Source organism: Oncorhynchus mykiss, chromosome 13 (assembly GCF_013265735.2).
Source record: "Oncorhynchus mykiss isolate Arlee chromosome 13, USDA_OmykA_1.1, whole genome shotgun sequence".
NCBI classification, from domain to species: domain Eukaryota; kingdom Metazoa; phylum Chordata; class Actinopteri; order Salmoniformes; family Salmonidae; genus Oncorhynchus; species Oncorhynchus mykiss.
In genome coordinates this window covers 24,310,193-24,325,706 of record NC_048577.1, presented here as the reverse complement: position 1 = coordinate 24,325,706, position 15,514 = coordinate 24,310,193, and the positions used below count along the sequence as shown (strand labels likewise).

The 15,514-nt window shown below is 41.9% G+C and overlaps 1 protein-coding gene across 2 annotated transcripts; it reads right to left on the bottom strand.

Moving 5' to 3' along the window:
- Positions 1-4,469: 4,469 nt before the first annotated feature.
- Positions 4,470-8,659, bottom strand: LOC110486021 (ewing's tumor-associated antigen 1). 2 transcript variants are annotated; one of them, XM_036940675.1, is made up of 5 exons: positions 8,315-8,659; positions 7,814-7,954; positions 7,624-7,703; positions 7,294-7,403; positions 4,470-7,189 (listed from the first exon to the last, which is right to left on the bottom strand). In XM_036940675.1, the coding sequence occupies exons 1-5, from the start codon at positions 8,502-8,504 to the stop codon at positions 5,476-5,478; spliced, it is 2,235 nt and encodes a 744-aa protein (XP_036796570.1). In that variant the 5' UTR covers positions 8,505-8,659; the 3' UTR covers positions 4,470-5,475. The 2 variants fall into 2 exon arrangements, with proteins under 2 accessions (XP_036796570.1, XP_021412990.2); XM_021557315.2 differs by having other exon boundaries at positions 7,820-7,954.
- Between the last annotated feature and the right edge of the window lie 6,855 nt (positions 8,660-15,514).

Sequence of the window (15,514 nt, the reverse complement as noted above, 5' to 3'; positions counted from 1 at the left end):
CTGTATATAGCCTCGCTATTGTTATTTTACTGCTGCTCTTTTAATTATTTCTTACTTTTATTTCTTACTTTTTAGATATTTTTCTAAACCAACAATGCAGTTAAGTTCTAGTAAGTAAGCATTTCACTGTAAGGTGTTGTATTCGGCGCATGTGACAAATAAAATTTGATTTGATTATTAGTTACCGAACGGCTATCACGAGCTTGCCCCGGACTTAATATCTTGACACGCTTTCTGAATAAGATCAGAATTAATTAGACTTACTAATGAAAGATTAAAGCAGCGTCATCTTGAGTGCTGCATCTTCGATTCACATTGCCTTCTGTTGCAATCAAGCACTGCACCCTACTGTTTAGTATATATTTTTTTTTAAACGGGGAAAAGAAGAGGCAGAAAATGTCTCGGAAGCTGGGTTTGATTTCAAGCTCAAGGCCACTGGAAACCCATCAGTTGTAATCAGATACCCTTTATTTTACACCCCAAAAAATACCCATGGATGTGTGCGCTCACACATACATTCCCCTTCCCTCAGATAACGTGTCACTGTTTCCTGAACGGTCCTAATGGAGCTCATGCAGAATGTGGCCAGTTGTGCCCGTCACTGCCAATTAAAATTCCCATTTGTGTTCCTCAGCCGAGCCACACATGGACCTCCGAAAGACTGCCATTCTCATGGAACCTGCTCATCTGTTTGTGATTTGGACTTTCAGCGAGTCTCCAGATTTATTTTTACACAACCCAACATGAAAGACACCAAGAGCCAACTTCAAAAATGCTGAACCCTACACAAATACAATCACGACCAATGGGTAATTTCAGACATGTTATTTGAGGGGGCGAATTTCCCTTGATTTCAACAGGTCTAGAGTTTTTTTTTTTTTTTTTTTTTTGATAAGTGTGAAGTCGATTCCATTGCATGGTTCTTCAGATGGAGGATACAATGAAAATTGACCCGAGTATGAATAATGAATCAACTGCATTTATGGTACCTAACACAGTTCATTGAACGTTTAAACATTTTGCATCTAAAAGCTTTCATTGAACATTAGACAAAGACCATAGTTGTTCTTAGTCATTCCCAGCAGTACTGATGGCCTTGGATAGATAACCCGTGGAAGACGCTCCAACTGTTACACCTTTATTCTTATGAAAGGAAACCGTACTCGATTTGAACCTCTGGTTGATCTTGAGGACCTTTATACTGTAAGGAAAACCTCTGGGAGGCTTAGTAGCTCAGGTTACCTGAAAATGCCACAATGTGAAAAGGGACAGCACAAGTTGGAATGAACTCCAGACATCCTACAGCTACGCTAGCATGGGGGGAAAATCAGCCTCATTTGTACAGGTGTCAGAATCAATTTCTCTGAGGTGTGAACGACTAAACCAGAACTTCTAGACCAGAACCCATAGCTCAACCTGACGCATACTGCCGAGCAATAGAGAAAGGTACTGTAGGTTGGCTTTGGAGTGAGAATATAGAGATTGGTGAGAGTTGCTTGACAGGATTGGGGTCAATTAAAATTGAAATGTGGTGAAGTACAAATTGTTGATCGCAATGGAACGACACATCTCTCAAACTTTGACATTGAATTTGGGGAAAAAATATTAGCCTTTGAGAAAAGTAGTTTATTTTTTATCAATGTCTGTCATTCTTGAATGGAATTCCCCCCCAAAAAAGAGAATGTATAGCTTTCCAAAAACCCAACTCCATTGGTGATAGATTCCCTGTTAATGAAAACCACTCTCTGACCGATCTCCCAGCTGAGCTTCATGTGGTTCTGATTACTCTGGGCTACTTAGTTCCACTAAATGTCATGCAACCCAATAGTTTATTTAATGATTGTCGGTTTTCCAGCTCTTTTAATGAGGCTCGCTCGTAGGTTACCTGTGCCCTATGGATGTTCAAAAGCCATTTTCATCAAATGACCTGTATATTTGTTTGCTGTAATCAAATCAATAAGTTGGGTAATAAGAATTACTGATTGAGCCGTCAAGATTCTTCACCTCGCATGGTCGTTAATATCCAAAATACTTATTTTTGATTAGCCTACTAAGCTCAACTCCAAGGTGAAGAAATTTTCTGATGAACTCTACCACCGGAGTTGAGCAGAGACCAGGTAAGCATTTCATAATTGACTTTTTTTTTTTTTTAACTATTGACCTTGGCCGAATCAATATATTCTAAGATGAATTCCACAAAGTCTGGTCTCTGCTCAACTCCATTGGTGGAGTTAATCAGAAACCCTGCACCAAGGAGTTGAGTTTAGTCAGCAAATGTTGTACCAAAAGTCTATAGTTCCTTGACTATGCAGCGTTAATGAGACCAAATACATTAAATACCATCTATCAAGAATAAACTTGGTCTAGGCATCCATCCTAATATTAATCCAGTGAGATAATAACACTATCAGCATCCCATGTCAATGAGATTTGATATTGCTCGAAGGACTTGCAAACTTTCAGGTTTCCCTGAGATGGGTGAACTGACTGATCAGTTGTTTCAGGCAAAGCAACAGAGTTATGTTACGAGGATGTGACTTGACAGAGATTACAGGACATTAAGACAGAGGACCCTAAAGTGAATATTCCCTCTCCTTCCTCGTGCCCGACCGTTGTCTGAGAGGGATATGGCCTCTGGCGGGATCCCCGGTACAATGTGTGTAAGTCTGCCCCAAATGGTACCCTATTCCTTATATATTGCACTACTTTTGACCAGAGCCCTATGGGCCTTGATCAAAAACAGTGCACTTTATAGAGAATAGGGTGCTATTTGGGATGAAGGAAGCCTAGAAGTATCAGTGTCCTCACTGATTGGGATGTGACTAATTAATGGAACACTGTGAATTGGGGCAAAGAAGGGGTCATTAGGAGTTCATTGCAATTCTCAGATAACGTAATTTCAGCTGAAACATTATCGGTAGTAAACACTTTCGGCCATCTTGTTCTAGGTGTCAGGTGGGCCATAAAACCACAAACTGTTCCCCTTAGGTGTGTCGTGTAGGGGGTGATATCAACACAACAAAAAATTGCAACAGTGAAATGTTATTTACATTTGGCAAGGGAGGGTCTAGTCAAATCCCTTTACAAACAGATAATTGTTCTAAATTAAACAGCGTTGTGAGACAATAGCATTGTGATTAAGTCCGGTAGGTAGGAGATTGGCATCTTGGTGCCTCTGATTTGCAGCAACAATGCTGTGCACCCAGACTACCGGTACAGTTACACACCTGTCTGATGATAACGCGACTCTCCTTACATGTGCCCCAGCCAGAGTGGGTAGCAAGCCTATCTCTCCATCAGACAGCTGCCAGCCTACTAATGAAGGGACCTGACGAGTCTGTCCGGATGGGTTGACTGCATAGGCTGGGCTGCTGAACACAGTGCCTTGGAGCACTCCTCAGATGAAACTGAAACGCACTGAGTGGTGTGTGTGCTGGGTTGAATGGTTTGCCAATCTTCATAAACTTAAAGATGCAGTCCCGGATCTTAAGCACTTATAAATTTAGAACATATACGAATTGCAACAAAAAATTTATATTTTGGGGACCCATTTCAAAATGACTGTGTGAAATTATACAAAATCCCTGGAGCATCACTTTAACAGTGAGATTCCCTCAAGGTATTGAGTGGTGTGTGTGTGTGTGTGTGTCTGCGCTGGATTGAAGGGTTCACCATAGACATTACAGTAAGATTCCTTTATTGTCTCTAATGTCTATGGTTTGTCCCATCAAGACGGTGAGCAGAGCTTGCAGACAGACCAACACAGCTCCTCGAATAACCGGGTGTAAAGGATCTATGTAATAAAGTGATACATGGTGTGGATGTGATTGAAGTGGGGCCAAATCCAAACGAGCGGACTGTTCAGTCAGGGCCAGATCCTGAGGCTCCCACGGTGCAAACTGATATTCGACTATGGCTGAAGGATTCATAAGATCCCAAGTTACAGGACCCTGAAAGGGTTCAGGTCTCTACTCACACGCTCTACCAGACTGCATGTGTGGTGTAGTCAAAGGCAAAGCCACTTCAAAACCTTTCTAAAGCCCTGTTTATACCTGTTTCTAACAGGCATAATTTGTTCTCATCTTGTCGACATCCTGATTGTCCCCACATTTTAAGACAGGTGTAGACAATTAAAAGACTAATTGTGATCTAATTTTGATCAGATCTTCCTGACCAATTCCGGAGGTAGTCGGGGACTCATTGTATCTGGATATCAATCAAGTGTATACAGATCTGGATGATCAAACTATTGAAATCCTCACTATACAGGTCTCTAAATTAATTGGCACCATTGGCTTATTGCATCAATTATCTTAAAATTAATAAATTAACAATTTTGAAAGAATATCTGTCAAAAAATGTGCATACAGGGAGGGATCAGGATATCTGGTCACAGTATGGACAGAAAAGATACACATTTTACTGCCATGTGTAGACGTAACGGCTATGTGGGCACAATCAGAATGTGGATAGGATCAAGAGAAAGGATAGATGTTGCATCCTAAATGGCACCCTACTCCCTATTTAGTTCCCTGGTCAAAAGTAGTGCACTACACAGGGAATAGGGTGCCGTTTGGGACGTACACCATTTCTGTTGAAAGCACTACTCATTACTATGTGTGCTGGTCCTAAAGGAGCTCTTCGTACTGTGTTGACTGTTGCATCAAACTGGTTATTTTGTGCTTCGTGACAGTAGCTCTGTTGTATTCCACAAAAATAAATGATGGTCTGCTAAAGAAAGAGTGACCCTACATGACACAGAAACAAAAGGGCACTAGATGTCACTGCTGTACACAATATAGTATTGTCTGGAAAGGGTGGGTGGGAATCCTTTCGCAACTTTAATATCTGTGTGTCATCTTTTGAGGCAGTTTCATTATTGTGCAAATGACAAACATATAAACAATGTAAAAAAAAAAGAAGTAAAAGACAGATAAACATAATATAGAAACATATGACAGCACAAGACGACTCGTGTTTTTAATCAGAAAACCGCTCATGTTGTAATGCTATGGTAATTTACCAAACTGATATAATGAATAATATGAAAACGTGACAGGACAAGCTTAGCCTACTCTGCAAACACAACTGGTAACATACTCCCTGAAAATAGGTTATTGTTAAATTTTTTTTTTAAAGTTACTTTGTTAACAGTTAATAGATTAACGTAAATAAGAACATTTATATTAAAACTATTAAAATCTTATTCAGAAATGGATTGAGTGATGTAAATTACGAGTTGGAATACAGACAAAGGCACGGCAGCTCTAGCCTCGTACAACCATCCTGGACTAGCGAGCTTACAATCTGTTTTGCTACGAGATCAGGATGGTAGTACGAGGCTACAACAACTCTATAGTAAGTCTACTTTCAAGAGCTCTGTATGGTCAGTCTAGCACAAGTCAACGTTTAGAGTAAACCAACACTGTCCAACTATGATTCTGAATCTTCTTGTATATGTGCACTGTACCAGCCTCAGGTTGGAGCCCTTAGGTTGTGGGCCGTCTGCATCCGTTGCCGTCTCCTCTCCATGGCCTGCTGTTTCTTCAGTTCAATCTCCACCACAGAACATTTCCCAGCTGCTTCACTCCCAGTGCCTTGTTGATTAGCTGTGCTCCCAGCTACACAAGTATTTTTGACCCGAGTACTTTCGTATGACTTTCGTATGTTCTGTGGTCTATACGTGGAGTTAGTGCCAGCATTTCCAGCTGAGGTAATGTAACTCGGTCTTTCAGAACCAGAGACCACAGTAACAGGTACTTTGTTGTTATTGAGAGAGTGGGTGCTCCCGTTCCAGGGGGCCGATTGTAAATAAACTGAATTGTTGGGATATTTGGATTGTGTGGTCTCAGTCGTTTGATTTACATTGTATCTGCTGCTATTCAAAGGCGCAGAGACAGGGACAAACTTCTGACTTTCTGTCTGATTACTGGGCAGGAATTGGGAGCGTGTGATAACAGGGTCCTCCATGCTCTGTACCTGGCTTTCCAGGTGATCACATGCTTGGCACAATAGGTCATCGTCTTTGTCATCCCAGATGGCGTCAGAAGCAAAGAGAGAGTCCAAGTCGTCCTCTGGGATGACGCTGTGGCTAGCTGGGGCCTTGATGACACCTGTTCCCTTCATATTGCTGTTCTCTGTGGGCTTGTGGTAAGAGCTATTCTCAACCTGAAGGGGCCACATTGAATAAGAGTTGGTGAAGTTTGATGTGCATGAGCTGGTTGAGATCGATGTACTTTGAAAAAGAGGCACCTGCGGCCAAGCCTTTATTCCATTAGACAGGCGCTGTGTTTGCTGGCTAAGTTGGTAACTGGACTCCATTGACGGAGCTTTGTTGATTGGAAAGAGATTTGGTTGGTTTTGCCGTACGTTCCTACGCGGTGCTGGTTTGACAGTGTCGGGGACATTCCCTACTTTTGGTAATGCCTCTGAGAGGATACTTTTTGATTGTACATTGGGATTTGCTTCAAGTGTGAATGTTTTTCTGTTTTTCACAGTTTCATTCTGTCCTTTAGACACCGCTGGTTTTATGTCTCTACTTCCTTGAAGAGCATTTTTGGGAATGGCTGAGGGGTTGTTGTTTTCATGTTTTGTTTCATTCGACCCTTTTTGGTTCGAACAATGATTAGGAGCGGCAAAGAGGTCTGGGTTTTGGGTCATCTCAAATACCAGCGGGTCCTCCAGCAAACCGTCATTTTCCCAGTCGTCGTCAAAGTTATTATTTGCTGAGCATCTTTTGACAGGATGCGATGAGGAGACGGTCGAAGTGTGGCCATGTATGGAATAAGGATATTTTCCAGGAATGACTTTGGAGGACATAGTGGGCGCAGTCTTCACCTCCAAGGACCGAGGCAATGAATTCTGACTTAAGTTCAGACTTATGTGTTGAGTTGGTCCATCAAATAAAAAATCCATATCATCTTCCATCTCATGGTCAGGGGGTATCTGGTCTTTGGAGTTTCTCATGCTGTTTGTTTTAAGGGCGGACTGTGTACTTTCAGGTGTGCCATTACTCAGTAAGGGAGGAGGCTGGTTCTCGTTGCCATCTGAAACCAATATGTCCTCCGAGTCTGTCCTCCAAAGCGCCAAACTCTGCTTGTGCATATCATTGACTCGTTCTTCGTCTTGCCGAAACATGTTGAAATCAAACTGTTTCGCCAACTTTAAAAGGTCGTCCACTCCATTTGTCCTGTAGGGAAATTTTTTTTTTTAAAAGCTATTTGCAAGTGACAAGCTCTGTTCTAATAATTGTACAATGTAGGAGAGATTATGTTATCTTGTCTTGGGGATTACCTTGGGGATTTCTTCTTGGCCCTGGGCTGCTGCATCTCTGGGGTGCAGGGAATAGCACTGTCTCCAATCCACTGGAGCAAGGATGACTCTGGAACTACAGGTCTCCCATGCTTAAATAAGATCAATAATAATATTACTACAGTAAATATTTCAGAATAACATAGTATCTGTGAGTATTGAACAGCACTATACTAAGAAAGAGCCAAATGAAAAAGAGTGGATATATGATGAGAAAAATCACATCACTGGGTTTAGTATTGAACTTTGTGCTAGTTTGAATACATTTATTTGATGGCACACTTGTGGCTAGCTAGCCAGAGTATTACCAACCTTGGGAGCTATTCTGTTGACAATATCGGAAATGTCCACAATTCCAACATTTGCAGAGTACTTCTTGCCTCTTTTGCTAACTAAGAAGGAACAGGAAAAAAGGTAAGACAGATAAGGTGAGGTAAACTTTAAAAATGTATCATCACTGCTTAGCCTGGCAACATGCAGAGTTATATTGACATGTAAATACAATTGCCTGTCCTAAGGGGTGAAGGGGAAGTTGCATCCCAAACGATATCCTGTTGAAGTTCTGATTCATTCATTGGCGACTCTCCTTTGTTGAATACATTGTTGTATCTTGATCTTGTCACACGAGTTGGCTTCTTGAAATCTGATGGTAGATATGTGAATGATTATGTAATTTTAATTGGCTCACATGGTAACCGTTAGCTAACTAACTAAACCAAACAAAAGAAGTAGCTAACGACATGCCATTAACTCCTAGCTAGTCAGCGGACTAAACTTCCTTCAACATGGAGTGGAGTTTAGCCCACTACTAGCTAGTTGGCTTTAGGCACCATCTAACCAGAAAATAACTAACGTTATATAACTAGCTGGCAACGTAGTTAGCTAGGCACGGTGCACAGCTAATAAGCTGTTTTCATTGCTTACGTTACGGGCTACAGGAAGAGCTAGTTAGATCAGTGACTGATCAATTCAACACATCATTCATGGCTTGCAAGCTACCGACCTTGACATGTTTTTGGAGAAACAATGAGAGATGGAGTTGCCTGCGTTTGTTTGAGGCTTCTTCTCAGTCTGTTTGTTTTCGGTTTCCCTCCACCTTGCTTGCTCTCGTCTGAACCAGCTGTCATTCCCGACGCGGGCGTATCACATGTTCGCCATTCTGTCATATTGTTCGCAGGGATAGTAACTGGCATTTATAATGAAACTTGATATAAAGATATGTAGGTACCAGAATGTTTTTAGCTACATCGTGTAATAGCGAAATGTAGACATGTTGTTTTGGAACAACATCAGAGATTCAAACATTCCGCCATGTTGTTCCCATGATTCAGTTCCACTTCCGTTTCAGAAAGTATTTTTGTTCGAGGGCCTCCAATTTGCGTTGTTGCTGTACATTACATACAAGCATGCATAGAGCTCCAACGACAACATACAACTGAAACGGCTCCTGTTCCGAATTGGAATGTCAGCTTTGTTAGAAATTATTTTTGTCAAATTTGGTTAAGGATACATTAAATTGTTATTTATTTATTATTATTATGTATCTATATATTCAACAGCATAGTCCATGTTTATTATGTGGTCTAGATCTTTTAATATGGGACAGATTTCTCTGAAACCACAGTGCCGGGTTATCATCATCCCACCTGCCCCCTTAACTAACTGGGCCTACTGTTATTATGATAGATTTTATAATGTAACTTGAATGTAATGTAAATGGATAATGTCTATTTTTTATATATATTTTTTAAACATTTCACCCAGAGAGGGGGGGGGGGAGCAATGACTTTCAGAATGGACATTTCTTTTTGTTCTTGAAAAAAGTAATAACTTATGAGAAATTGTATTGTATGAATTGTATTCCCATTTTTGTCCTGGCACCTCATCAGGCTCTTTCTCTGAAAAGACTGGAGGCTATGTCTGCTGCTGCTGCGGCACGGTGAAAAGTCACAGTAACACCCTCTGTCACACCAAATGTGAACACTCCACCCAAATGATAGTGAGATGAAAGAGCAGGGGCCATAGGCCCGTCACTTCCAATTTAGGTATGAAGCGTCAAACCCGCAGCCAGGAGATGCCTTGGTGGCCTCTTTTGTTGGAAAATTCAAAACCAAAATGTCATTTGCCTTGGAGGGAATACCATGACTGTACAGAGCCCCACACCTCTCAACACATTGTCCTTACTTCATTTGTTTATCTAGCCATAGGTGGTCATATGGCACCTAATGTCGAAGCACCTAATTGGTGAGTTCATTAGGGGAATGTCATTGGTGTGAATGGGGCATATTGCAGATCACAGTAACAGCTGTGGTAGTTTGGTGGAATTACAGAGAGAACCCTAGCACCGTCTGCTCCTCTGGTGCCTGAGTGCTTTGCCACTGGCGGTGTGGGGGTTCATCAGAAACCACTGGGCCTTAAATTCAAAGGGCAAGATATAAGCATACAGATAAATGTCATTCCTTGCAGGCAACAATGGGTGATATTCTGGACACATAAAATATGCCAAATATTTGCTGGCTCCTCTAGGCTAATTTTGTGCGCTTACACATTGTTGAGCCTCCAATGAGGGTGGAGTTAGTTATGTATCCCTTGGTGATTCCGGACTGTGACGAAAACCCTAGCATTCATCAACATCCCTTCACTTTGAAATGCCATACCACAGCAACTGGCTCCTGTCCAAAGACAGATATGCACGATATTTCATGGAGGGCGCCTCGGAATAGAATACCCTGCTGTGCTAAAGAAAACTGTGTGTTTCTATGCACTGAAAAACAATCCATCGCCGTGCTGTCAGAGAGAAAAAGGTACCTACCTGTTTTTTGCATTAGAGTGGCTAGGCTAAATACATGTTTCCCCCCCCAAAAAAAAAACATTTCAAATGTGAGCTGTGACAATGGCCCAGGCTCTAATAAAAGAGCACAGAGTTTTCAGGTTAGCAGATCTCTTTAGAGCTGTCTCAGATTATGTTCTGTAATCTCTCCTCAATCATTGCTTACATAGGCCTACACTCTTAGGGGGAAAAAGGTTCCAAAAGGGTTCTTTGCAGAGGGATAGGGTTCTACCAAGAACCATTTTGATCAGAATAACCCTTTTTTGGGAAGACAAGGGTTCTTTGTAAGGCAAACGGTTCTACATTGAGTCTTTAACATCCTAAGAACTGTTTTTGCAAGGAAGGGTTCTTTGATGATTCTTTGGAAGGCAAGAAGGGTAGAACCCTTCATAGAGGGTTCTAGGCTGAACCCTTCATAGAGGGTTCTAGGCTGAACCCTTCATAGAGGGTTCTAGGCTGAACCCTTCATAGAGGGTTCTAGGCTGAACCCTTCATAGAGGGTTCTAGGTAGTACCATATGGGTTCTTTGAAGAACCCTACATAAAGGAGCAAAGCCCCAACCACCATATTGTTTGTTTAAAGAAAAATCTGAAGAAGAGAACTTTACAGACCATGAGTGGTCTTCTTATGCACCATGTAATGAGGACATGAATAAGGGGTCCTTATGGTATAGCTGACCCTGCTCATTCCTGATTATATACTGAACAAAAATATATAAATGCAACATGCAACAATTTCAATGATTTTACTGAGTTACAGTTTATAAAGGAAATCAGTCAATTGAAATACATTCAGTAGGCCCTAATCTATGGATTTCACATGACTGGGCAGGGTGGACCTTAGAGGTCATAGGCTCACCCACTGAGGAGCCAGGCCCAGTCAATCAGAATGAGTTTTTCCCCACTAAAGGGCTTTATTACAGACAGAAATATTCCTCAGTTACATCAGCTGTCCAGGGGCTGGTCTCAGACAATCCCGCAGGTGAAGAAGCCGGATGTGAAGGTCATGAGCTAGCGTGGTTACACATGGACTGCGGTTGTGAGGCTGGTTGAGCGTACTGCCAAATTCTCTAAAACAGCGTTGGAGGAGGTTTACAGTAACGAAAGGAACATTACATTCTCTGTCAACAGCTCAGGAGGACATTCCTGCAGTCAGCATGCCAATTGCATGCTCCCTCAAAATTTCAGACATCTGTGGCATTGTGTTGTGTGACAAAACGGCAAAGTTTAGAGTGGCCTTATTGTCCCCAGAACAAGGTGCACCTGTGTAATAATCATGCTGTTTATTCAGCTTCTTGATATGCCACACCTGTTAGGTGGATGGATTATCTTGGCAAAGGAGAAATGCTCACTATCAGGGATATAAACAAATTTGTGCACAGAATTTGAGATAAATAAGCTTTTTGTGCGCATGGAACATTTCTGGGATTTTTTTATTTCAGCTCATGAAACATTGGACCAACACTTTACATGTTGCGTTTATATTTTTGTTTAGTGTCATTTAGGATTTTAGACAAATCTGACGGAGTTCACAAATATCCGGACATGTCTTTTAGGAATCACAGAGAAATATTATTTAAAGTCACAGAGATCTATTGCAAGAAACTATATAAGATCATTTATCAGTTAATATACATTTTTGGGGAGAGTTTCCAGGCATAGAGCCGACATGGAAGTGAATAATAATAGCATTTAGAAAATTCCCAAACAAATCTTTCCCTTACAAAATCGTCCTAAATGTAAAATTTAAGCTCAAATAATGCAATAAAATCTAATTTGTTTAGCTGTAAAAGTAAAGTTTCCCTACCGGACAAGGATTGTCCCGACTTTCAAGAATCTGAGCTAATTTCCTGCAATTCTACACATTTTGCCATCAGGCTGAGAGAAAAATTTGCAGTTTTAGAGCTAATTTCCTGTAATTCAACATATATTTCATGGCTTATGACGTGTTCACATGCTATCTGGGGGGCCTGAACTCTGTAGGGACTCCAACCCCCCCCCCCAAAAAAAACATTTTTATTTTTGGTTGGGGGCCCCCAAAGCTCGTGGAGATTGTCTCATAAAGTCTATCAACGTAACAGTCTCTGTGGACAAGATTTATTCCGGGGAGCTGCAACAGGTTTACTTGAGTTTTTCCTGGTATTTTTAACCGAGCCACAAAGAAACTGTCAATGGGTTTCGGCCACATTTATTTGAAGAATGAAATGAGAATAATTAGGCAATTTAACAGCTATGAGAAATGGGGGGCTTTGTAGAAGAAAAAAAGACAGTTTAGCAAAGGCAGCTTTTGCGGTTTGCTGCCTTTGAGAATCTCAGAATTCCCCCAAACTGGAAAATGTCTGCTTCCATGGAAACATTTGTCCCTAAATTGTTTCATCCAGAAAGAAAGAAAACATATTTTCAAAGTGATCAGAAATAAAGATGTCCTAATTCAAAACAGTGGAGTCATTGCTTAACTACTGAAAGACAAGGATATTTCTGGAAAGAATGTCGCCTGAGAAAAGCATGAAGCCCTTTTTCATAGAAAAACATTTAACTCAATGAAATATGGGTGTTGGCACAAAACAACCGAGCAGACACGATGCCACAACCACATTGAATGTCTTCCTTTGACTACAGGAATCACTTTTAATAGTGGGAGATGTGCAGCTAAACCCTTGGCCACGCTTGAAACGGAACTTCATCAATAAACACATTTGTTAAGTCTCCCCGAGCGTTGGCGTACCGTTTACCCACGCTGCACTTGAAATATAATGTTTCGAGAGCCCCCTTCAGATTTCCACTTCAACACACACTTTAATGTGTGCAATTGACTCTCGACTACAGTTTCATTACCGAACCATAAATTACATAATAAGTGGCTCAGTCAGATCCAACTGAAAGCGCTCCAAAAAGTTACCCCTAAAAGTGCCCACTTATTCGCTTCATTGTAAGATATGCGTGTGTTTAGGTTGAGTTTAATACAGCATTTATTGCCACCGACTGGTCTGTTCTATTGTAATGTCATGCAATGTAATGCATGTCACATGGATTTCAGTTCCTAGTATTGTGAGAAATGTGAATGGGAGACACAGAGCACAACTCAATAACGTAGTGTGTCCTGAGGGAGAAGGGCAGCATTTGTCAGTCATGTCAAGTGGTGCCAGTGAGATCTCCAACCATCCTTAAACTATGTTTAAAGCAAAGGACATTGCATGCACAGGAATTGCCTTATTGTGTTTGCGTTTGGCTGAAACAGCACTCCTCCACTGCAAGCAGGAAGTGTCCAAACTTGACTCTTAACAGAGCACATAGGTCCTACGCGTGATGGATAATTGAGAACCTGGTTATTTTAGGCGTTGTTTAATTCCCTAGCATGTACATCCTAGGATACATTGCAGTATAGTAGCAGAACCCATTTCAATCCATTTGAGCTTGTTAGGACTTCAGTAAAAACAACAGACACTGTAATAGCAAGGTTCTGAAGCACCAACGTCCAGGCCACCTGTGATGTGATGTTCTCACACCCACAGTACCTGTATCCATAAAGCATCTCAGAAAAGGAGTGCTACTCTAGCACCAGTTTAGCCTTTTAGATCATAATGTATGACATTACAGGGGAGACCTGAGTGTTGAACAGCACTCCTACTCTTGAGTTGCTTTATGAACACAGACCCAGATCTACTCTGAGAGGTTCCACGGAGCACTGTGTTTTCTGTACAACAGCATAACTTGTTTCCCAAACTAATTTAATATCTGGTTCCCAGGAAACCTCCTTCAGTCAAGGTGAAGCCTGCTTGGCTGTTCCAGGCCAAGGGCTGTTTCAATTTATGGAGAATCTTTTACTGGACTATCGGGAAACAGCCTGCAATCACTGCACTGCAATGAAAAGCTGAGATTATCCCGTCTTTGGCAGCAGTTGCTTAGATTTTTTGACTGTACAGCTTTGAGATATTACATTTCCCCGCACATGTCATATTGGTCTTGATAAGACTGTTTCATCCATCTCTGCAACTTTTATGGACACTTTTTCTCCACTTGCTGGCGGCCCCCTGAGAGAGGAACGTAACGTGCGCTACCATCAGAGAGATGTAAAAAGTGAATGGAGATGAACTTCCTTAACGGGAAGGGATGACTTTTAGAACAGGGGTGTTGTCCTGCTGTAGCCTACAAACATGTTGCAGCGTAATGCTATTGCAACAGGCTTAGGTTTCTAATAGTACATGTTGTGCCGTCTCATCCACCAGCCGGAGCTCCATCTGGAATGGCAATTAGCCTGGGGACAAGGTTACATGTGATGTCATATTCAATCAATTACAAGCAATACTATAAACTTAACATGGATGGTGCATCAAAGCTGCAAAGATCCACCTTGATATGCGTAAAACCTTTGCTCAAACCATACATACTACATGCCTTTCGCCCTGTTTGATACAGTCAACGGCTCCACTAGCTTTCCTCCTTTCAATATCACCTCTATGTCGCAATCAGAGATTGCAGAGAACCCACCTCGGTGTTTCTATTTCCTGCAGGGGGTGCGGCGGGCGGCAGGCAGTGACCCACTTCGACAGGGGTCATTATGACTGTTTATGTCTCTTCCATCCCGGGGCCAGCCCGGCTCCTGTGTCGCCATGCTTCGCCTGCGCACCACTCCCGTGATGGATGACAAAGCGAGGCAGTCTTATTGGAAAAAGGCTTGATTTACAGCAAGGCTGGCTGCCACCGGGCTAATGGCTTAATTTCTCTCTCTGCTCCGCTCGGCGGCACGTGATGTCATCAGCCCCAAGGTCATTTGTTCGTTGAGCCCCGATATGGCTCTTTGTTGTGGTGTCCAGAGGAGTATGGGGGGGGGGGGGGGGGGGGGGGTGATGTGCCTTTGATCAGTGGTACTTGCAATACCATATGTGTGTGTGTGCACTATGAGCTTTTAGCTTAATTACCTTGATTCTGGTGATTATTTATGTATGCAGTGCTTTATTATATACACTCTATATTGCGCTTGTGTTACAGTCACCCCCCCCACCATTGCCCCCATCTATTTGCCTCCACTCATTCACCCATGTTGAGTGGCTATTTAAACTCACTGGCGGCATGTCGGCCTACTACTCCCAGTCCCCACCTACTTTAAATTAGTACCGTCAAACAAGTAGTATGAGTAGTATATTCTCCGCATATACTGCATGATATCAAACATCTCTTAGCTCACATTACACTGCGGGCGACAAAAGAATGAATACTCTTCTGGGATATTTGGTTTCTATTGACAAAGCAACTTGCTTTTGAGCTAACTACCGTACCTAATTGAGCCATCGCTAAAGGTAAATGGACAAGCGTTGGGCCAAGGCACTCAGTGTCATTAGTAAGATTATTTTGAGTTTCCCCGCATGCCAGTTTT